This window comes from Vigna unguiculata, chromosome 7 (genome assembly GCF_004118075.2).
Source record: "Vigna unguiculata cultivar IT97K-499-35 chromosome 7, ASM411807v1, whole genome shotgun sequence".
Taxonomy (NCBI): domain Eukaryota; kingdom Viridiplantae; phylum Streptophyta; class Magnoliopsida; order Fabales; family Fabaceae; genus Vigna; species Vigna unguiculata.
This window is the reverse complement of record NC_040285.1, coordinates 20282196-20305439: the sequence shown is the minus strand read 5'-3', so window position 1 is coordinate 20305439 and position 23244 is coordinate 20282196. Positions and strand designations below refer to the sequence as shown.

The window sequence follows — 23244 nt, the reverse complement described above, 5'->3', positions numbered from 1 at the left end:
TAAAATTTAAACTCTATTTTTAATTAATCACTGTTTACTATACACAGATACAAAATATATATATATATATATATATATATATATATATATATATATATATATATATATATATATATATATATATATATATATATATATATATATATATATATCGAATATGATGATACGTATATTACATGATGATAATATATGTGATATATGTACGTTGAAAAAAATGTACAACAATTCTTAATGATAAATATATAATTATTATTATTTGAATTTAAATTAAAATTATATATATTAAAATTGTTAATATAAAACACGTAAATTATTGTTATTATAAAAATATCACTACTATATATATAAAATATTATATTTTATTGATAAGTATTAGATCCAAAATAAGATATCAGTTACGATAAACATGAATTACTTTTTCATAGTTTTTATTTTATTTTCATTTTATCTCCATTAAACATATAATCAGAAAAATTCACTTTAAAAGAAAATAATATCGCAATAAATCTATTTAAGGATTTTTTAAAAGAAATATTATTTTAAAAAACAAAATCCTTAATCAACATCACTGATTGTAACTTATAATAAAGAAGATATAAAACTAATGATAAGCTCTGAAAAACATGGACTACACACGTCTGTCATCTTCTTTTATTATAATTAATTAATTTAATTTTAAAAATAATTATTTTATTTAAAATAACACTTATTTAAAAGATAAAATAAACAAAAGATATACACTAATTTATATATATATATATATATATATATATATATATATAATATATATATAATATATATATATAAAATGTAAATACAAAGTCTATTTATATAATTTTTTTAAATATGTCTAATATTATATTAATAGAATATTATTAAATTAATATATAAAATAAAATTATATTTATTAAGTGAAATATAAAAAAAATAAAGAATAATAATTAATAAATAAAAAAAATGATTTATAAAATATTTAAAAAGTAACATTCAATTTTTAAAATTTTAATAAATAATTATATTTTAAAAATTAAAATTAAAAATTTGAAATGGAACACGAAAGAAAAAAATCTTTTAATAGTGTTATAGATAATAATCATAATAAATTGAATTATCAAAAGATATATTTTTCCACAAAATCCCCTTCTTCCCGATTCTTTTCTCTCAATCGCCAACATTCGCTGTTTAGTTCGATAGACACTGCTTTGGATATTAAGGTATGCTAGCTATGAGTTGCGTTCGTTAGCGATTTTGAAGTACGAGATTGTTTTCGGAATTTAACAAGTTTCAGAATGGCGACGAGCGCGAACAGCGGTGGTGGCGGCGGTGGCAGCAACCAAACCTACAAACCGTACCATCCCTTGAAAACCCTAACCGGCCACGAAAACGCCGTATCGTGCGTTAAGTTCTCGAATGACGGAACGCTATTAGCCTCGGCATCCCTCGACAAAACCCTAATCATTTGGTCATCCGCCACGCTCTCTCTCCTCCACCGCCTCATCGGCCACTCCGAGGGCATCTCCGACCTGGCCTGGTCCTCGGACTCTCACTATATCTGCTCCGCCTCCGACGACTGCACCATCCGCATCTGGGACGCCACCAGGGGCGATTGCGTGAAGATCCTCCGCGGCCACTCTGACGCGGTCTTCTGTGTAAATTTCAATCCCCAATCAAGTTACATCGTGTCCGGGTCCTTCGACGAGAGCATTAGGGTTTGGGATGTGAAGACCAGCAAATGCGTCCAAGTCATCAACGGCCACTCCATGCCCGTCACCTCCGTGCACTACAACCGCGAGGGCACCCTCATCCTCTCTGCCAGCCACGACGGTTCTTGCAAAGTTTGGGACACCAAAACTTTTGCTCCATTGAAGACCCTTATCGACGATAAGGTTCCTGCTGTCTCCTTCGCCAAATTCTCCCCCAATGGCAAGTTCATTCTCGTCGCCACTCTGAATGACACCCTCGTGAGTTTTCATCTTCTTAATTTTTCTTGTTCAGTATCGCTTTTTACATTCTAAATAGAGTATATATTTTTTTTTACTTAGAATGTTATTGCTATTCCTATCAACCAAATAGATCAAGCAACGACATATAAAAGACATGTTTTTTTCTTCTAAACGTAACCTTTACAAAACTACCATGTTGAAGGAAAAGAGCCTAATCAATTTTTCGTAAGACCACCGAAATGTCCTGCTAGATTTGACCAAACTTGTTGGAATTTAGTGATTCTAGTCTCCATAAGTATACCGCACCTTCGACGAACATGACTCTTCCAAAAAAAGCTTGATCATAGTATCTACTGGACTATTACTCCAGTAGAAGGCCAGAAATGCAGCAGAGATTGCAAAAAGGAAGGAGTAAGCTGATTTAACAGAAAAGATCATGGAACTATCTTCTTTTCAAACCCTTTCATCACACGCTTGCATAACCCTGCATATCTTACCAAAGTTGATAACATAGTCTAGAGCCCTTCCTCTCAATCAAATATATTCTGCCTCCAAATGCCATTTCCAGAGCCATACCCCGTTATCAATCCATTGGTATCACTGCACAAGAAAAACCATAACCAAGCAACTGAAGAATACTAAAATACTATCTGACAAGCATATATCCGTCCAGAAAAATGGGAGTTGCTATTTTGTAGCCTCCTTTATTCAAAGGCATTTGATCCCAAGGGACCAGATTTATGAGACAATGATTAATTCCAACCACCCCGTCGTCCCAAGGTCTTGGGTAGACAAACAATTTTCCCAATGGTATCACCACCAGATCATAGAAAAGATCTTTGAAGTCTCGATCGAGACATTTAAAATTCTCTTTGGAGCTTTAGATAAAAGACAAGAATATCTTAAATTGTTTGTGTGATATACAGGGAGCACAGACTTTTCGGGCTAATTTTTAGGTTTTTAGATAAATTGTTACTCTGCTTTTGAATGCACACTTGAGGAAATTCCCAGATTAACTATAATAATATTTGCTTGTTCTTTATGAATGAAATTTATCTTTCTATTAATATCTTTATAAACTACATCAGGAAGTATTGAGATAACGTTTCGATCATTATTGCTGCTGGCATTGTGTAGAAATATGCTGGAAACATGACATGTATGAACTTCTGAGGATGGGTTTGATGAAATGTTACGATGCACTATACTTTAATTTGGGTCACGTATATGTGCCTGACACGTCCGTGTCCGATATTTTAGGATATGTTACTGATACTTGTCAAGAAGTATTTAATCTATAAGACAATAGTACTTTTTATGATGACAATAATTTATAATTTTTTATTTTAATATCGTTTAATACATATGATTTTAACTTGTTCACACAATGACAATCACATATTTATCATGTTTTTAAGAAATTTTGTACATTTTTCAATGCGCATATAGAATGTATCTTATCTATTATTTTCAAAATAAACATAATGGCATATTTGATACGTGTCGTATCCGATACACGTATTGTATCATTGCATCATAGAAGAAAAGGTTACTTATGTTCATGCTCTGCATCACTAAGATAAGGGTTCTGCCTGAGAAACAGTCAGAAATCATGGTGAATAATCCTTTGGAAATAGTTACGGGTAAAAAGTAGTTAAAATCAACAGTATGATTGGTATTGTAAGGTGCTTATTGGGTTGTAAATTGTAGAGTCGTTAATATATAGTAGATCCTACATAAATCTGAAATATGCACTGACAAAATAATATAAATAATTAAAAAAAAAATCATTCATAGTGTCATACTTTGAAATAATTAATCAAACTTGAGCTCATCAAGTAAACTAAACAAAAGAAAATATGTGAACCAAGTCATAACTCATGAGTCACAACAAAACAACTCAAAATACCTAATTACTTAAGTGTAAGTAGCCTGAACAAAATACCAAATTTTCAAAACCCAACTACCAAGTCCAAGAACACCTAGATGGCTAAAGCCTTAACACTAAACATCTAATTAAATCTTTCAAATTAAAACCAAAACTTAAGGGATTTTCATTAGAAAGTATATTAATAGGATCATTTTCCTCCTAGTTCTTGGAAAACAAGAACATCATCCTATTGCCCTCTACCTTGGGCTTGACCTTGTACATCATCTTCATTTGAATTTGGAGCACCATTTAAACTACATTTTCATTGTCTCCACTCATTATTGGACAGAATATCATCAAGTTCGAACTTCTTAAGTGATTTTCTTTTGCCTTCCTTTCTTGGCCAATATTGAATTAATCGTGACATAAACAAACATCATTCATAGTTTCTTGTTTTAAATACTGTGAGAACCTAATAAACACAAATGCAAACATACATATAAGTAACAACGCATCACTCAAAACACATTGATTTGATGTTTTCATGACCTTCATCGATGATACCGCCTATCTGCTCTGTTGTGATTTTGTGTATGTACTGAATTGGACACGGTGTGCAAAAACGTGGAATTGAATGATTCCATGATTTTCTTTGCTATTTTAACTACGTTGGTGATGGGAGCACATTGTTAAGTAGTGTCCTGGAGACATTTAACATTCTCTTTAGTTAATTTTGTATGTTAGTTTAGCATATTGGTTCGTTGATAATTTCCCTGACAATATAGTTTTTGTGGATGCAGAAGCTCTGGAACTACGGGAGTGGAAAGTTCTTAAAAATATATTCTGGGCATGTGAATAGAGTATACTGCATAACTTCTACATTTTCTGTGACTAATGGGAGATATATTGTTAGCGGTTCTGAAGATTGCTGCGTTTATTTATGGGATCTTCAGCAGAAAAATATGATTCAGAGACTTGAAGGCCATACAGATACTGTAATATCTGTTACTTGTCACCCCACAGAGAACAAAATTGCTTCCGCTGGTCTCGCTCGAGATGCAACTGTGAGGGTTTGGGTACAGGATTCCTGAATAATATTGAAATTATAGGGTGTTTTAAGGCAACTAACACTACTCATGCACGGTGATCTCTTGTGGCACTATTCCGTCTATTTTTTTGTAAATATATTTTTCATCACTTGATTGTAAACTCATCACATTTCTAGACATCTTAAATTGTTATATGTCGTCTAATGTGTGATGTGAAGTATGAGTCTTGAATGTTTACCTATCCAAATTTCTTCACTATATTCTTTTGTATTGTTTGTGCCTTGTTAGGTGAGATTTTCTCAGATTTTAAAGAATCGAAAGTGGTAGTTTTCTAGAAAGTAACGCAACTTGCACAGTATACGACTATTTTTCTTTTTTCCTAGGACTAGTCTTGTAAAAGTTTTAACACCATTAACGTGAGGTGATGGGAAAATGCGACAAATATTGTCCTTTTGTAAATTTCAGCCGTATGATTTTTGAAAGAATGAAGGCATATATTTTCGAAATGAAAATATAGCATATGAATATTGTAAGTCTTGAAAGAATATCAGTTTTAATTTAATTTCATAAAAGCTTAAGAAAATTCAAAAGATTTCAGATTGACACATCATTCGAGTTTCCCAAAATTAAGAATAATGAGATGTCAGATATGTTGCAAAAGTTCACCGATGTTCTCCATGGTGATCGCATGAGAGTTATTTGAAGCTATGAGTAGACTTCACCGTACTAAAATTCAATTTTAAATGCAGTAAAGACTATCCAAAGGGAAGCAGAATAATTGTTTTAAAATTTTGTCAGATTATTGCAGAGCCTGATGAAATAGTTACAACATCAGCTGGTGGATAAGACATTTGGTCGCAGGAAGCATCAGTTATTTGCAATGTTCCTACTACCGTCAAGTTTTGCTTGTTTTTTTCCCTTTCGTGTCTCTGCTTCTGCATGCATTTTCATATTCAAATTCAACTGCATCCTAGGAGATCATAGATTTCAGAGACATACTTGATACTCTTTCTCTCTTTCTCGTGTGTTTAAAACAGTTGATACGGCCTTCACTGGCTCGAGTGTTGGATCGGAATTGATAAATAAGTGTTCCTTGGATTTATGAAAATAAAAATAAACAAAACACAGGTAGGAACTAATCATCAGATAATAGCTGTCATCAGATTATCTGTTGTACGCTATATTTCTCTCCATATCTCAGATTACTCCACTGCATCAAAATCTAAAAGGCCTGTTTAAAGTAAAAATAAGAAAACCCAACAACGTTAAGAAAATCATTCTTGATAGTCATATCGTTAAGAAAATTATTTACCACACCCACTTACTCTCTTTGCAGACCATAGATTTTGCACCCATTTCTGCTAATACATTCTTGATAAAAGATAAATGTTATACCAAATTAAAAAGCGTAAGATGAAGATGAGAAGAAAGGGGCAAGTTTATGAGTTTCCTTGTTGAAAAATGTGACTGTCATATAAATTTAACACTGAGAAACAAGATTTAACAACTCTATTGACTACTACTCATGTTTCCAAGCATACAAAATGAGAGAGAACCCAAAGCATTGCAACTGGGAATCCTTAAACAGCTGAGAAGAAGCCCATGTTAGTGCAGTGGTATCAGAAGCTGATTGGGCTTCCCACACCTTTTCACTTGAAATGCATGTTTGGAACATGAACACTGCATTGCCAATGGCATTCCCAAAGAGCCAACTATGCACATCCCAAAACACTTCAACCGGAACCCCATCCACCAAAATGGTGTGATTCCCTCGGAACTTCCACTTGAGACGCTTCACCTGCATCACTGTCTTGCTATCAATCCGAATCACAAGAGAGGGATCGTTAAAACCCACAGTATCACACTCAATTGTCACATCATGAACTTGCCCCTTGTCACAAAACTGAGCCTTGGCACCGTAAAACTTCTTCCCAAAAATATGCTCTCGTTTTGCAACGAAAACTGTACCACCGTGGGAAAAGGCACAATCACTGTCAATCTTCTTGCATGCCTCCTTTTTCAGATCCCCAAGCAGCAACACCAGCTCCTTGTTGAACACCACCGCTAAGTAGAACCCCTCCAGCGGCTCAGGCCCGGAACCAAACTTGGCACAACTCAAATCCCAAAAGATATCAATTTTACCAGATTGGACCTCCAAATTCTTGGACCCTTTTCTCTTCGAGAATAGCCATGGCTTTATCTCAACCTTGCAGAGACAATGATTTCCCAAGTCATCTATCCCCACGCTCAAGCCTTGACCCATGAGAGTTTTGGTCCAGGAGACCGTGATCAGACATGAACGCCGTCTTAATCTGCACTGGTACACACACGTGACAACATTTTGAGCCGCTCTTGTGGTGCTTGATGAGGATGAGTCAGCAACCTGAACCCCATTCTCTCCAAAACAAGAAGGAAACTCCTTCATGGCAACACTACCAACAACAACAATAACCAAAACAAACAATTGGATTCAAAAGAGTTGAGTTTGGACATGTGCTTCTAATCGTGTTTCTTCAGAATGGGATACGACATAGGAGAGAGGGGTGTGGGGGACAAAGAAAGAGATTTAGATTTGGTTGATGTTTGAATTGTGTGGGGAGATTAAGTGGAGTAATAACCAAAACAAAAGGATGAGTGATGAAAAAAACTTTGCAGGGAACATAAAAAGGAAGAGTGAGGGAAAGGAAAAGGTCGCTTTAAGCACATGGGGTACCAAGGATAATAACAGCTACATTGACCCCATTCTATTGTCACTGCCATTGCTGTTGCTATGCTTATGCTTGACATGAGTCAAGTGAAAATTCAACAAATACCTTCAAAAATCTATATTATTACCCCTTTTGTTAATGCTAATAAGGAAGTTAAATTAGTTGAATTTAAAATGTTGAGATATCACAAGTCTCATCAACAAGTTTTGTGACCTTTATGCTTCATAACACTTTTATGGTAAATTTTGACTTTTCTTCTCCTTATTCTTTGATGTTTCCATTTTATACACTCTCAACTCCCTTTTTCTCTTCCGGTTCTTTTGGTGGTATAAAAGACAAAGAGTTAATTTACTTAAAAGAATTAAGTTAGCTTAGTAAGGTGGTAAGACGTGGTAATTGAACAATAATCTACCTCTTTAAGATGGTAAGACATTAGATGCATGATTAATAAGTCTGTATAATTATTATATATGATTGATTTGTTTATCTTTATATTTAATTATCTCAAAAGTTATATCATAAATTGTTTTTTATTAATTAGCAATATAAAATTATTTTACGTTATATTATTTAAACTCTTACATAATTCAATAATAGTTTAAAACAAAATGGTTCTGTCGAATCCTCTTTTCGGTGATTTGTGCATCATTTTAATGGTTAAGAGCACTATTGTTCATTAATATGATATGATGTAGGAAATGAATGAATTCTTATTAAAATTTGTATAAAAAAATCTTTGATTAACCATGCATATCAATTAAATTTTAATTGAAATAAAAAAGATATTAAATAAATTTTATTGTATTTATAATTTATTTTAACATCCTTAATAAACACAAAAAAAGAAAAAGTACATAATCATTTAATTTACAAAATTTATTTTCTATCTTCGCAACATTTTTGTTATTTTATTGCAGGTTTTGTTACTATGATCTACAAAGCCTTACGATACTAGTCATCAACCTCCAATTCAATATTTATTCTATTTGTTAATCTTAACAACTATGTGTAAGGAATATAATTGTTTTACCAATAAAATTGTTAGATTTTAAATAAATATATCCCTGGAGGAAATGTCATGTATATGAATTAACTTTAGTAAATAGAGATAAAAATACAATTTCTATTATGATTGTGTTTAATAATAACTTTATTTATTTGTATGAAAATTCATACATATTATAACCAAACTCCATCATCCATATTTTGAAGTTCAAGATTTTCCGTGATGATATAAAAATAGATAACTTAATGAATGAAAAAAATTTACTAAATTATCATTATCAGTTTCGGAATAACTAATGCAAACATTTATAAAAAAAAAAATCATATTAATTATCTATCAGAGATAAAACCGGAATAGAAATTTATCATTTCACCAAAACATAAAGCGTTACTTAATATAAAAAATGATGTTAAATTAATGTCACATATATTTTGAATTCTTTTTATTCAAAGTACTAATATGAAGTAAGTATACATTAATGAATTCTGGATTTAGACTCAATTGGTGACACTGTGTTTATGATCTTTAACTTTCCACCGAACCAAACTAACATACATTAATGTAGCAACTAAAATAATTTTGTTTATGTCACTTAGAAGCGACATAGATAATTAGTTATCATTATAATATATTGTAACTAGATTTAGTTTTTTCCTATTTACATTTACTAACCGTTATTTGAAAATTGATTAATTTGATTTAAATAAAAAAAGTTTTTAAATAAAAACAGGAATTGAGTTAAAATGTTAAGATAGAATCATAAATTATAAATTTTTAGATTTATAAAATCAGCTAATTCCAAGTACACACATAAATTGGAAACACTTTTTTTTGCCTCTTTCAATCGTGTAGGTCATGGAAGTCTTGGAATCCCTTAAATAAGTAATTAGGTGAAATTTGGTTTGACCCATGAATTTAAATAAATCAAGGTTGCTTGTGCAAGAAACCATCCCTTTCTATGATTACGTTAATGCACCCATTGCAACAATTGAGATTATTTTTCAAAGATCTTCCTAAGGTGTTGTGCCAGTTTGACCATCATGTCCAATAATTAATTTCATGACATTATGAAACATCTTTCTTTTACCAAACTAAGGATTAGTTGTCCCACCAAAACACAATTAGATTTCAGAGAATGGCCAACCAATTGGAATTTTTTCTTCATGCTACTTTTGATTTTTTTTTATGATTATATTGATATAGATTACTTATCATCAGATTCAGGGACTAATTATATTTAAAAAATTTAAACACCTAGTATTCCTTTTAACCTAGTTTATTTAATGAAAATCTTGAGTATTGATTGATGAGAACTTTTTATCCCATTTTAGAGGGAAGTGGGAAAGCGGGCTATAACCATTAATTGAAAGATTTTAAGTTTTTTAATTGTATATGGTGTTAATTTTTTTTTTATGCATGGTTTAAATAAGGTTTTATTGTTATTTAAATTTCTTTAATGAACTTTTTCTTGAAAGATCCATCAAATCATGTCACGATTATTGATGATCCTAGAATATGAAAATCAGAAGATTGAAATGAGTTTAATTTGTTGAACAAACTTTCGTCTCAAAATTCTAAAATGATGAATCTGTAAATCTTCTTTATGTTGTTCAACATTTTCAAGTTTATTCAATGTGAAACTTGTTGGAATAGTAGAGTATTTTAAAAGAGTTGTGTCTTTAACAAACAATTATTTTTTCTTGAACATAGTAGATTTGTTGTCATAGGTCACGTCCTTCTTCTCCGAAATAATTATCATAAGTTACACAGGTCTATAGTTACAAGTTGTTTCCTTTTCGATAGAGATCTCTGCAACGTGCCCCTCTTTACGATATCTCACTCCATGGAACATTGTGGTTCCTTTTCTGCAATCCATGGAATGTTGAGCTTCCTTCATGGATCATGAGGTTTCTATACCTTATTCTCCATATATAAATAGGTGCTTATACTCTCCTCCAAACACACCTCCATCATATCCTGGGATTATTTGTTCTTACGAACTTGTTTACTAGTTTTAAGTTCCTCGAAAACACTTGATAAGTTCCTAGTGTAACCTAGGGAGCTTGTGCAACACCTCACGAATAAGTCCTTAAGAATAGTGATCATCCATGCCTTAGGAAACTAATCTTGCTCGTGTTCTCATAAGCTTTTCACAACAATCATAAGGACTTAGGGTTGATGGCATGGACATCGACAACAACTCTACATTGGAGAAGCCAAATGATGTTTCATGACCTATACCATGTTTGCAAAACCTTGCTATAATGTTTCAAAAATTGTAAGTTTTCACTGGTCAAAACTTTCAATTCTAGCAGGAATGCCTACTTGCTCTATTAGACAAGTATGCAACTGTCTTTGCTTTTACCACTTCCAAACTCGACTGTAGTACTCTTGTAAAACAAATTGAAGACTGGACCCATGCGAATAAGGCATGTCACCTTTTTATTAGTGCATTGTCTAATGATTCGTTTTATGTGTATTGCTCTTATAAGCAAGATAAAGATATCTTGACTTCTCCTATTCTCAAATACATCACGGAAGATTTTGTTAGTTCGTTATCAGAAAGTACTATGGTTGAGAGATGATCGAAGTAAAGAACATCAAGATACAAATTAACGAGTACCATAAATAGTTAAAGATATTATAGAAGAGAACTAGCCCTACCTAATGAATTTATTTCAAAACTTCTAATAAAAATAAAACAAAATTATCACTCAAAGATACCAACAAAAGAAAAATGTGTTGTTGGAAGAGCTAAGACATTATCCAAGATAAATATGGTAGAAGACAAACCAACTCTAAAAAGGTATGAGAAAAAACTTAATCACAAGAAAAAAATAAATAAATTTTCACATTACAATGAATCTAACCTTACCTTAAAGAAGGGTACTTGCTTTGTATTTGAAAAGTCAAACGGTAAGACCCGTGAAATTTAATTAATTAAATAAATAATTAAATAATAAATCTGGGTAGTGGAAGCCTTTATGACATTGAATTCTAAATCATATGACGTGGAAAAGTACTAGCTCAAATGGTTGAGAGTACTTGGGTTCAAGTCTTATGTATGATATTTATGTGTTAATTATTTGTATTATTTTTATATATGTGATCATGTTGTGGGATGATATAATCCTTGAATTATATTAGTTAGTAAGAAACATGAATTGGCTTGATGATTTAGCATAGACTTGGCTTTGGCATGGTTATGGGTTCAAACCTTGGAGAACCTAAATTAAACTTTATTTTTGCTAAACTTAGTTTTGGCTTGAATATAAAAGGGTAGATGAAATCCTAGCAGCCAAGAGGGCTGGAAAACAATCTCTTAAGTGTGCTTGAATGGTAATTAACACCATCAATAAGACAATTTTCGTTTTAGGATTTTAATGCGCTATTAAGACACCATTAAAAAGCAAATTGAGAGAGAGAAGAAGGGTTTTTGCAATTGATATTTCAGCATAGGGAGTGAAGTGCGAAAATTGAGTGTTTGTGAGGATTGAGAGTGTTGAGGGGAGCATTGAGGCTGAATTGAGAAGAACCAAGGAGGGTCATTGGTGATCAAGGGAGAAATTTCAAAGTGTCAAAGTTTTAAGCAAAGGATACTGGGTTTTTCAAGAAGAATCGTCTGGCGATAAATTCTCGACCGCCAGGTGACGCCTGTAATTTTATCCAGTTTTTCGGGTTTTGTTGAGGTGCCTGGCGGTGATGAATAACTGCAAGGCGACACGAGCCATGTTGGCTCAATTTTTTGATTATGTGCGTTTTGGATCGATTTTGATCGGGGGAAAACCAAGTGGTAGTTGTTAAGGGATGATATAACGTGTACTTCATTGATTTTTAGTGTAATTGATGGTGGAATTCGATGGAACAGTGAAAATGAAGTCTTAGGGTTTTGATGTTGGAGGTTTGGTAGAATTGAGCATGATAGTTGTTAATTATACTAAAACAAATTTATGTTGGAATTAGTTAAGGTGATTATTGGTGTCACTAGCATCATGTTCTTGGAGGGAAACGACTGAGATAGAAATAGGAGAGTATACAGATGGTGTGGGAGATTCTTCACAAGTGCTGAAAGTCTGGGAAATTGCCCAGAAACTTATGCACCGCTTAACGGCACGGGGCCTGCTGCTAGGCGCCATCGCAGTGGCATTAATTCTGTGTGGCTGTAAGAGACAAAACTGGTTTTGGGAATTTTGATGTCTAGGGAGGGAAGAAAATGGAATCGGGGAATGTTGATTGGTGAACTAGAAATGTGTTAAGCAGAGGATTAAGTTGAGATAGGAAGAATTGGAACTTTAGCACATTACAAATTTCTTTTAAACTAGTATCAATTAGTGAGCTTGGATGGGAAAACAAAAGAGAAGAGGTTAAGGCATTGGAAGTACTATTAAGTGCCAAACTAATCCAGAACGTAACCACCATTTCTAGAAGTTGAATAATGAGTTAAGAGGGATAACTGAATAATGGTAAACCCAATTGTGTTAAGAGTTAGGAATGGTTCAAAACTGCATAGTGAAAAGTGTTAAACCTGAGGGTATGAGTTGGTATACTTGGGGAAAACTCAAAACTAGTGACATGTTAGTGATTCAATTGACATTGAGTAAATTAACTTGAGGATATAATGAGAATTGGGAGATATAAAGGATAGAGGGTGGCAATAATACAATTATTAAGAGAATTGACTTTTTGGAAGTGTGTAAGAAGTAGATGGAAGGCTAGCATTTGAAAAAGTGCACGAAAAATCAGAATAGTGGTTGTTCTGGTATAGCTTCTGGCGGCGTGGTGCGAATCACCAGGCGAGAGTGACTATTCCAGGGAGGAAATTAACGCGTGGTGCCTGACGGACATGAGGGTCCCGCTAGGCGGTATTTGGAAGCAGTGAGTGCTTTGAGGCGCTTGGTGCTTGGTGATACACGTCACTCGCCAGGCGGTCTGTAAGCGGCAACGCCTGGCGACACGTGTCCCCTGCCAGGCGATTTTGCTACAGTAGCCTTTGGTTGTTGGTTCTGCATTGCGTGATCTACAAGGCTTTTGGTGACGCCTCAAAGATGGGTTTGCTGGTGTTCCTTGAGTTAAGCTCGGAACGTATCTCTTGAGTTGAGCTCGGGATAGGGGTTAAACACGTGACATTCCTCGAGTTGAGCTCGGAATGGCATCCCTCGAGCTGAGCTCAGGATGGCGGATGAACACGAGGAACCCTTGAGTTGAGCTCGGGTTGGTGAGTGTTGTCGGTGTGAGTGTGCTAGTTGTGGCCAGTACGGATGGGTCCAGATAGATTGCCCTCCTCAGTATCTAACTGACGAGTTTGGTAGTCTTGGGACGTTGCGAACTATGTTCGTATTTGGGAACTCCACCTAGCGTTACGATGTATGATTCGTAGCAATGGTTTCTCGCACGTGCTTTATCGATTGTGGCCGATAGTTATGGTAGCAGGTCATCTTGAAGTACTCACCAAGAGATGTAGAACGTGAATATCATGATTGTGGCCATGCGAGATGGAATCAAATGAGGAAATTTCTAGGTTGTGAATGGGTGATATATATGTGTGTGTGTGTGTGTATATATATATATATATATATGTGTGTGTGTGTGTGTGTGTGATTAATATATGCACATGTGTTTTATATGATTAATCTGTTAAACTCACCCTATCTGCTTGTGTTTTGCGATGATCGTGTACGTGGTACATGTGAGCAGATGATGTTGATGCAGGTGGTTCTGGTGGAGCTTAGCCATAGAGAGGGGATAACTATGAGTTTTATGTTTTTATTATTGGTTTTGAAATAATTTGTAAACATTTGCGAGATATTTTTATATTATTTCTAGATGTTATAATTTATGGAATTTGCTTTATTATTGGACATTAATAAAAGTTTTAAATTTCTCGCGTTTTGGGAAATGAGGTATTATTAAATGCAGTGCATTTATTTATTTTCTTTATTTTATTAAAAATCCGTAATATCCGGTCGGGATGTTACACAAACCATCATGAACCTCAGTGCAATAATCCTCCTAAGGAAAATGTAGCTGAAGAGGAAGATACAATTATTGCAATCATTTCACAAGCGAACCTTGTGATTAATGTGGATAAATGAGTGGTAGACTTTGGGGCTATCAGGCATATATATGCAAACATAAGTGTGTTTTCCTCCTACACTAGTGCGACAAATGAAGAAAAATATGCTTATCTTAGTGATTATAAAGCAACTTTTATCCTAAAAAAGAGGAAAAGTTCTTCTACAAATCAGATATGTGAAGACTCTGGCTTGAAGCAATGTGCTACATGTGCTATCTATTAGAGTTAATTTAATTTGTAGCACTGTTGGGGAAAGTTGAGGTTAAAATGTCATTTAAATCTGACATGATTGTTATGACAAAAAATAATGAATCTACATTTTTCTCTTTTGCTTATATTGTTGAATCTTATGATGTGTGACATATTATATTATGACTAATTAACATGCATGCCAAACAAAGTAGAAAATGTGATATATGTGTAAAATCTAATAAAATAACGAAGAAAACATATCATTCTAAGTTTAATTCATATTGATATTATTGATTTAAAACAAACCTTATCTAGAGGTGATACAAGTTATTTTGTAACATTTATAGATGATTGCTCTAGATACTCCAAGTGTATTTAATCAAATATAAAGATGAAGCATTTGATATGATTTTAACTTATAAGATAGAAATAGAAAATCAATTAAATGGAAAAATGAAAAGGTTTACATCAAATAAAGGTATTGAATATGTTTTTTTTTTTAATAATTATTGTGTTAAAGAATGTATTATTCATGAAGTAATCTCATCACATTCATCTTAATCTAATAGAGTAGCTGAAATAAAAGATATGACTCTCAAAGAAATGATAAATCCTATGCTTATTTGTTCTAATGCTCCTAATAATCTTTGGGGAAAAGCACTTATTACAACATGTTTCTTACAAAATAAGATACCAGGAAAATTTTTGGGGATGCATTGTGATTGATAAACCCTAACACATATTAAGTGTTTTTGGTTCATATAACTTGTTATACCAACTACATTGTGTGTTAAGTTTCTCAATCTAAGATTGATTCATATAATTCGCTATATTAGCTTTGATGCATTACATCTTATATAAGACCCAAGATTTTCTCCTTTTATTTTTTTCCACTTACTTTTTGCAATATGTGAAGGATTGTTGGAATTGTTAAGTATTGAAAAAGAGTCTTCCTCCAAGGACAACTCCTTCTTCTTGAACACATGTTGTCGTAGGTCACATCCTTCTTCTCCGAAATGATTATCATAGGTCATGTAGGGCATCAACTACAAGTTGATTCTTTTTAAGCAAAAATCTCTTCAATGTGCCTCTCCTTACGGTATCTCACTCCATGAAACATTGTGGTTCCATCTCTAGAATCCATGGAATGTTGAGCTTCCTTCGTAGGTCATGGGGTTTCTACATTATTGTCCACTTATAAATATGTGCTTTTACTGTCCCACACATCATACATACATCGATCTCCTTACTTCTTTTATCTTAGGCTTGTTGTTGTTATGAACTTATTTCCTAGATCAATTTTCTCGAAAACACTTAAGAACTTCTTATTATATCCTAAAAAGCTTGCCTAACACACTTTAAGGAAATCATCATTCATGCTTTAGAAAACTAATCTCATTCATATTTCTCTCATTTTTCTCGTAAATTTCTTACAACTATTAACATTAGACATAGATTCCTAATAAAGATAACCTTATGCATATGCCTAACACTAGTCAAGTTGTGCGATGCGATATTCTAAATGGTGTGCTTCTCCTTGTTTTAACTTGGTTCTCATTATTAAATAATAAATTGATCACCATGAAATTGGAATGACTTTGAAGGAAGAAAATTCAAAATGTAAAACAAATGGGACAATCTGCTATGGCAAGGATTGATGATCAAAAGTGTTTGTCACGGGAAGTGTGAAATTGGATTCTAGAAGGTAGGTAGGTATATTGCATAGATAAGACTGTGAAACACAAGTAACATGACATATTGACAAGGCTCATGACATACGATAATCTTGAATCACTTTTTGAGATAAGAGTTAGCCACAAAAGTGAAACTCGAAAAAGAACAAAGAGAATCATTCAAGTCTCAAGAGGCCATAGTCTTTTTAAACAGTAACAAATTAAAGGGTCTGGACCCATGGTATAACGAAAATCCTTTAATATATATTCTTCATAAATTAGCCTAAAAAATGTTGTAGAACACTCGCATGAAAGAATACCAAAATTATGACAATAATTGGGTCTTAAAAATAAGTATGTTTTAGTAAGTTGAGTTTAGCTTTAGTTAATGGTAATTTCCTTCTTGATACAAATAAAGATGTTGTCATGGTTTTTACTATACAATTAAATGCATATAAAAAGAAATATTCACATAAATGGCATTTTTGTTATTCTTGTGATATTTCAAAGATAAAGATATGAATAAAATTATTAATAAACTAAGATATATAAACTTATTATAATATATAATAAGTGAAACGTTAATTAATTTGTAAATAAAGTAAGACTTTTTGTACGTTGGTTCTAATTCTCTAAAGGATTGAATCAACCATTGAAAGGTTGAAGTGAGAGTATTTAAATGAATTCATTAAAAGCCCATCCTTTTATTTCTTTAATTTATTTTTCTTTCTATTGTTTAATTTATTTTTACTAATATATTATGATAGACGGATCTTAAAGGCCTATAGGAAGCATTGATCTCTCTAATTTTTTTGTTATAAATATTTAAATTTGTATATAAATAAAAGTCTTTTTTAGTATATTTTATGCATTTGACTCAAAAATTTTGTACGTATATTTGGACACCTCAAATTTTTAATTTTTTTTTCTAGAATCATGATTAATAATAAGGAAGACATAATTTATTAAATAGTAAAACAAAAGGCAAATATTTTAGTGATAAAAGTTGAGATCCATTCCTCAATTATATGATATAACATTTTGCAAACATCAATATATTAACTTTCATGATGAGACAATCTTACACAATTAAACTTTTAAAGCTCTTCCATATGCACCTTCATTCAAAAACAAATTTAATGTCCCCTTTCCTCTCCACTATCTCACCACACCGCACCGGATTGCACCTCCCTCGCACACACCTCATCATCACCACCACGTACTCCAACACCCCCCAACACACCAACAAGAGGTTACATCATAGGGTCATATATGGTATTTACTCTTGCTCTTGTAGCTTTCTTTCAAAATCTTTTCATTTTTTTGGGAACTCTGGCAAGGTTAATTCACAAATCACTTGAATAAAACACAACATTAGAAAATTATAAAACTAAATCTCCCATAGGTTTGTCTGCATATATATTAAAACTATTCAAAATGTATATCTCATTTGCTTATACTATAACCCTAAGTAAATTTTTTATATTGATTATAACTAACCAAAATAAAAAGTATAGCTTTTTATATTGATCTTTTTTTAAAGTATTAACGATGGTTTATATGTTTCTGTATATACTGCAATGAAATATTCAAGAAATATGGTTATTAACTACACTCAAATTTGTAAGTAATGAGAAATTTTCGTAAATAATTTGATGTTATCTACGAATTACTTGCAGAGCCTATTCTGTATGTAATAAGCTGGTGAGTAACTTTATCTACGAAAATGTGCATTCATAGGTAACTTACCAATGAACTTTATCTACTACAAAATTAAGACATCGAATATTATCTACAAAAAGCCTACGAAACTAAGGTATCAAAACTTATCTACAAAAATACTCGTGGGAATGGTAGTACTCAAGTTATCTGCGAAACATTTCGTAGGTAACTTACCTACGAAAATCTTTAGATAATTCATATATGAACTTTTTCACAAGTAACTTAAATTTAAAGAAGCAAAATTTTATAACAATATCAATATAAGAGTAGGTGTCAATAGCCAATATCAACATTTTAAAAGTCAGATGCATAAGAAAGTTAACGACACTTCTCACCTTCAAAACTAACTTCAACTTTAACTACAACATTTATGCTTGATATTTTCTTCTCATGGATTAGAATGAGGGGATCCCCAAGTTCCTATAGGCACAAGACATGCATGGTAAGTATATATAAAACAAATAAATATTCATGAGCAAGGGATTTCAAAGACTATTATAAATAGTCTAATCTTGTGAAGTAGCGGTGAGCGACGATCGAGTTGGATCGCGATCGGATTCGGGTCCAATATGCTCAATCCAGCATAACCCAAATTTAATATTTAAAAATCCAATCCGATCATTTTATTTGTCGAGTTGTTCGAATATGGATAATATCAGTCACGGTTAAATATAGTCGGGTAGTTCAGATTTAATTTTAATTTAAACAAGTAATAAAAAAATTACTGGATTTATAAAATTTAATAGTTCTCATAAGTATATCAACCATTGTTGGAATAATAATTTTGCAGTTACAGTAGCAGAAGAAAGAACATATATGCCACTTTCCCCATCATACACTCGATATGTTGGCCAATTGTCATTCTAGAAGGAATGGCATCTAGATTGATAATAATACCAGGGGTCATGCCTTATCTAGTCCAGGGCATGTCTTCTTGTGTATAAGTCATACCAATAGTTCCCTGTTGACTATGTCTACTACTAAATTTGTCACCAATATGTGGTATACGAATAGATCTAACTCATAGTTTCACAAACCTCAATCCATTAGCATTTATTGTCAGCAAAACCTACAAAACCAAAAAAGAAAAATATGTAATCCAATAATTAAAGTAATGGTAAGAATTAAGGATTCTTGAATACATTAATATGTTCTTATGGAATACATTAATATGTTCTTCCTTCCTATGTAGATATTTTATTTTCATTAAGCAACTCCTTATTTAATAATTAAAATTTAAAACCTCACATTTGCGAAGTATTCATAACATAGGCTCAAACACAACAATAACACATTAGTTGACAAAGATTGATTAAAAGTTTTTGATGATGATAAAGATGCTGAAGAAAACACTTGAAGATATTGAAGACAATATAGTTTATGTTTAAAGATTCTTATTGTAATAGACTTAAACTTTTTCTAGTTAGGTGCTTTTTCTAGTTAGGTGCAAAATTGTTAGAACAACAGCCAACTCGCAACTCCTCTGAGAGAAACTCATTTTATGCAAAAATCAGTATGATAATCGATTACCAACTCAAAATATTCTATTTTTCAAAAGCTACTTAAGATAATCGATTACCACGAATGGTAATCGATTATCACTGGCAGTTATAACTTGACTCTTGAAAAACAACTTGAAATAATCGATTACCATTTCTGGTAATCGATTACCATTGACAGTTATAAAAATATTTGTTCAAATTTGTACATGAGATAATCGATTACCATTTTGGGTAATCGATTATCCTTGGCAGTTTCAGCTAAACTCTTCATTTCTAACTCAGCCTCCGAAAACCTCTTTGAATAGAACTCCGTTTCCAAACTTCAAACTACCTTTTTAAGATTCAGAGTTCTTGTGTTGTGACTGCAAAGTGTTGCTCTGTGAGATTCTTAAAAAAATAGCTTTGAAAAGCCTAGTGTGAGTGAGTGATAACTTTTTCTAAGTGAGTTCTTAGAAGATTGAGTGTTGCACTGTTGCTAGGAAAGCTGGTCATCCTCTGTCTGATTTAGGGGGAGCTTTTTGTTCATCTCTTGTGGTTGTTCAAGAGAGGTGTTTTCTAATCCTTACTCTTTTATAATCTATTGTAATCTGATTATTATAGTGATTGAGTTAATCTCTTTGTTTATGAGATTAACAACTGGACGTAGGGTCTTTTGATTTGAACCAGTATAAATATCAGTGTGCATCTTCCTCCCTTAACCTCTTTATTTATCTGCACTTGCATTTAAAGTAATTGTGATTTTAAGTTAATCATTTAAATTTTGAGAAAATTTTTAAAACCTGTTAAGACTTATAAAAATCCAATTCACCCCCCCTCTTGGTTTTTGACCAAAGATTAAATATTCCGCTGTGCGATACCAACAATTAGTATCAGAGCTTGCTTTGATAGTTATTCATAATAATAAATTGGCCTTTATAAATTTTGTCAAGAACAGACAACAAAGTGCATAAATACATATATGCTTACTAGTGGTGCAAGACCATCATCATCAAGCTTATCATAAGAACCATGTCTCATTCCCTGAAAAATGAAACTCCCTAATATACCACCAACAAGAGACCAATATCTTTTCCCAAATAAAAATACAAAGCAAGACTAGTAATTTGCAACCAAAGCCAAAATTCTCACTATGGTGTTAGCTCAATCTAGATGGCCAAAATCTTCTTTGACTAGGGTTCCCATCTTCTTCTCTTCATCTCTATAAAAGTTTAAAAAAGCAGCATGCATAAAAATCACAAACATAGCAATTGAAAGGAGTAAATATCTAATTAAGGGCATTCCTACCTATATGAACGAAAAAATAAAGACCGAAAGAACCCACAATCTATTAATGATTGGTTCATGATCACAAAATCTTCTTGATTGTAACCAAAATAATAGGAAATTGCCATGATGGCATTGTAAGACACAAGGGGTAAGTGTATTAGAATGTTTAAATTATCAACAAAATGATATAAAGAAAGGAAGCATGGTGTAACAATTCTAGTTAGGAGTTGACAGAAATGAAGATGCTTCATGGCTCTTGTAGTGACCAGTGGCTTTTGCAGATAATATAAAACATAGGCCAAGGTGTCCTAAGATATGGAGCAAAAACATGGAGTAAAATCTAGTGTTAAGTAAAATAAAATACACATACAGAAAAATAGGCACTCATTAATCACAAGAAAGAACAAACAGTACCATCCAAAATTGGTAGTTGGTAACATATATTCCCATTGTGTGCTTTCCCATTGCAGATTGATATGTATTATGTGGGGATTGATTGCACCAATCAAAGATAAGTGAGATAGATAATGTGTATTAATCAGAATGAATACACAAAAAAAGGGTTAAATATGTTTTTGGTCCCTCAGGTTTAAGTGAATTTTGAAATTAGTCCATCTTCAAAACTTTATACAAATTTAGTCTTTCATCTTTAGAAATGCGTGGATTTAGTCCTTCTTACAAATTTTGTTAAGTTTATTTGACATTTTAAATGCATTTTATGATAATATTTGGGTTAACATTAAAACGAAAATGTGTCAAACGGTGTAAACAATTCAAATATTATCATAAAATACACTTGAAACGTCAGATAAACTTAACAAAATTTGGTTAAAATGACTAAATTCACGTATTTTTAAAGATGAAGAACTAAATTGTTCGAAAGTTATGAAGAGGGACTAATTCCAAATTTCATTGAAACTTGAGAGACTAAAAACATATTTAACCCAAAAAAATATTTACCTAATTATGATCAGGAAATGGTATGATGGAAGCACATACACCTAGAGTTTTCTTCACTACTAGTGGAATTTTAATCCAAAAAAAGTAATTTCTTCATGCCAAAAGCAAGATATAGGTTCCACAAGCAAAAGAAGATGATCAAAGCAAGTCACCAAACTAAATCTTTCTCTTTTATATATAATATCTCATCTTTAGAGTTTTTTTCACTACCAATGCAATTTTAATCCAAAAAAAAAAGTAACTTCTTCAAATCAAAAGCAAGATATAGCTCCTATAGGCAGAGGAACATTATCAGAACATGTCAACAAACTAAATCTTTTTCTTTTATATATAATATCTCACCTTTAGAGTTTTCTTCACTGCCAATGCAATTTTAGTCCAAAAAAAAGTAACTTCTTCAAACCAAAAGCAAGATATAACTCCTATAGGCAGAGGAAGATTATATGACATAATATATGTGGAATTCCACCTTGTGGAAACATCAAGACACAACAATTTTTTGCATTCAATTTTTGAAAACTCTATGCAATAACTAAACTTAGCCAATCTTTGTGGTAAAGACCTTACAAATCTTACAAAATTCCTAATACTTGTGATTGAATTGTGCAACTTTTTTAAACCGTTGCTCACAACTAAATTTAATATATGAGCATAACACCTCATATGGAGAAATTGTTCATCCATTACTAATCCACCCATATTCTTAATCTTTTTTTTTTAAATATGTAACAACCACATCATTAGATGATGCATTATCAACAATGAGTGTTGACACATTCCTAATTCTCCATTTCCTTAAAACTTCTTCAACTTTCCTTCCTATTGTTTCCACTTTGTGATTAGGTATGACTGAAAAACTGATTATCCTTTTTTTATACCTCCAATCATTGTTTATGAAATATGCAGTGAGTGTTAGGTAGCTTAAGTTTTGAACTGATGTCTAACAATCAGTAGTGAGTGTTACTCTAACACAATTTGACTTAAAGAACTCTTTTAACTTAACTTTTCCATCCATATACAGCTAGAAACAATCTCTAGCTATGGTGAATCTTGATGGGACAATAAACAAAGGTTGTAATTGTCTGCACAAGATCTTAAAACCCTCACCCTTTACCACATTAAATGGTTGTCCATCCACAATAACAAACATAGTAGTTACCTTTCGACAAGCTTCAACATTATACTTTTGAGGGGTTGCAAGGAGACCTCTATTATCACCACTTTTAAAGGTGGGAGTTGTTTGGTTAGGGTCATTAATGCCATCAAATGGATATTTAGGA

The 23244-nt window shown here is 32.4% G+C and overlaps 2 protein-coding genes across 2 annotated transcripts; one reads left to right on the top strand and one right to left on the bottom strand.

Moving 5' to 3' along the window:
* Positions 1-1148: 1148 nt before the first annotated feature.
* On the top strand, positions 1149-5132 carry LOC114189577 (COMPASS-like H3K4 histone methylase component WDR5B). The gene is made up of 3 exons (XM_028078183.1): positions 1149-1214; positions 1289-1961; positions 4614-5132. The coding sequence occupies exons 2-3, from the start codon at positions 1290-1292 to the stop codon at positions 4902-4904; spliced, it is 963 nt and encodes a 320-aa protein (XP_027933984.1). The 5' UTR covers positions 1149-1214; position 1289; the 3' UTR covers positions 4905-5132.
* Positions 5133-6308: 1176 nt separating this feature from the next.
* Positions 6309-7599, bottom strand: LOC114190287. The gene has a single exon (XM_028079114.1). The coding sequence runs from the start codon at positions 7285-7287 to the stop codon at positions 6382-6384; it is 906 nt and encodes a 301-aa protein (XP_027934915.1). The 5' UTR covers positions 7288-7599; the 3' UTR covers positions 6309-6381.
* Between the last annotated feature and the right edge of the window lie 15645 nt (positions 7600-23244).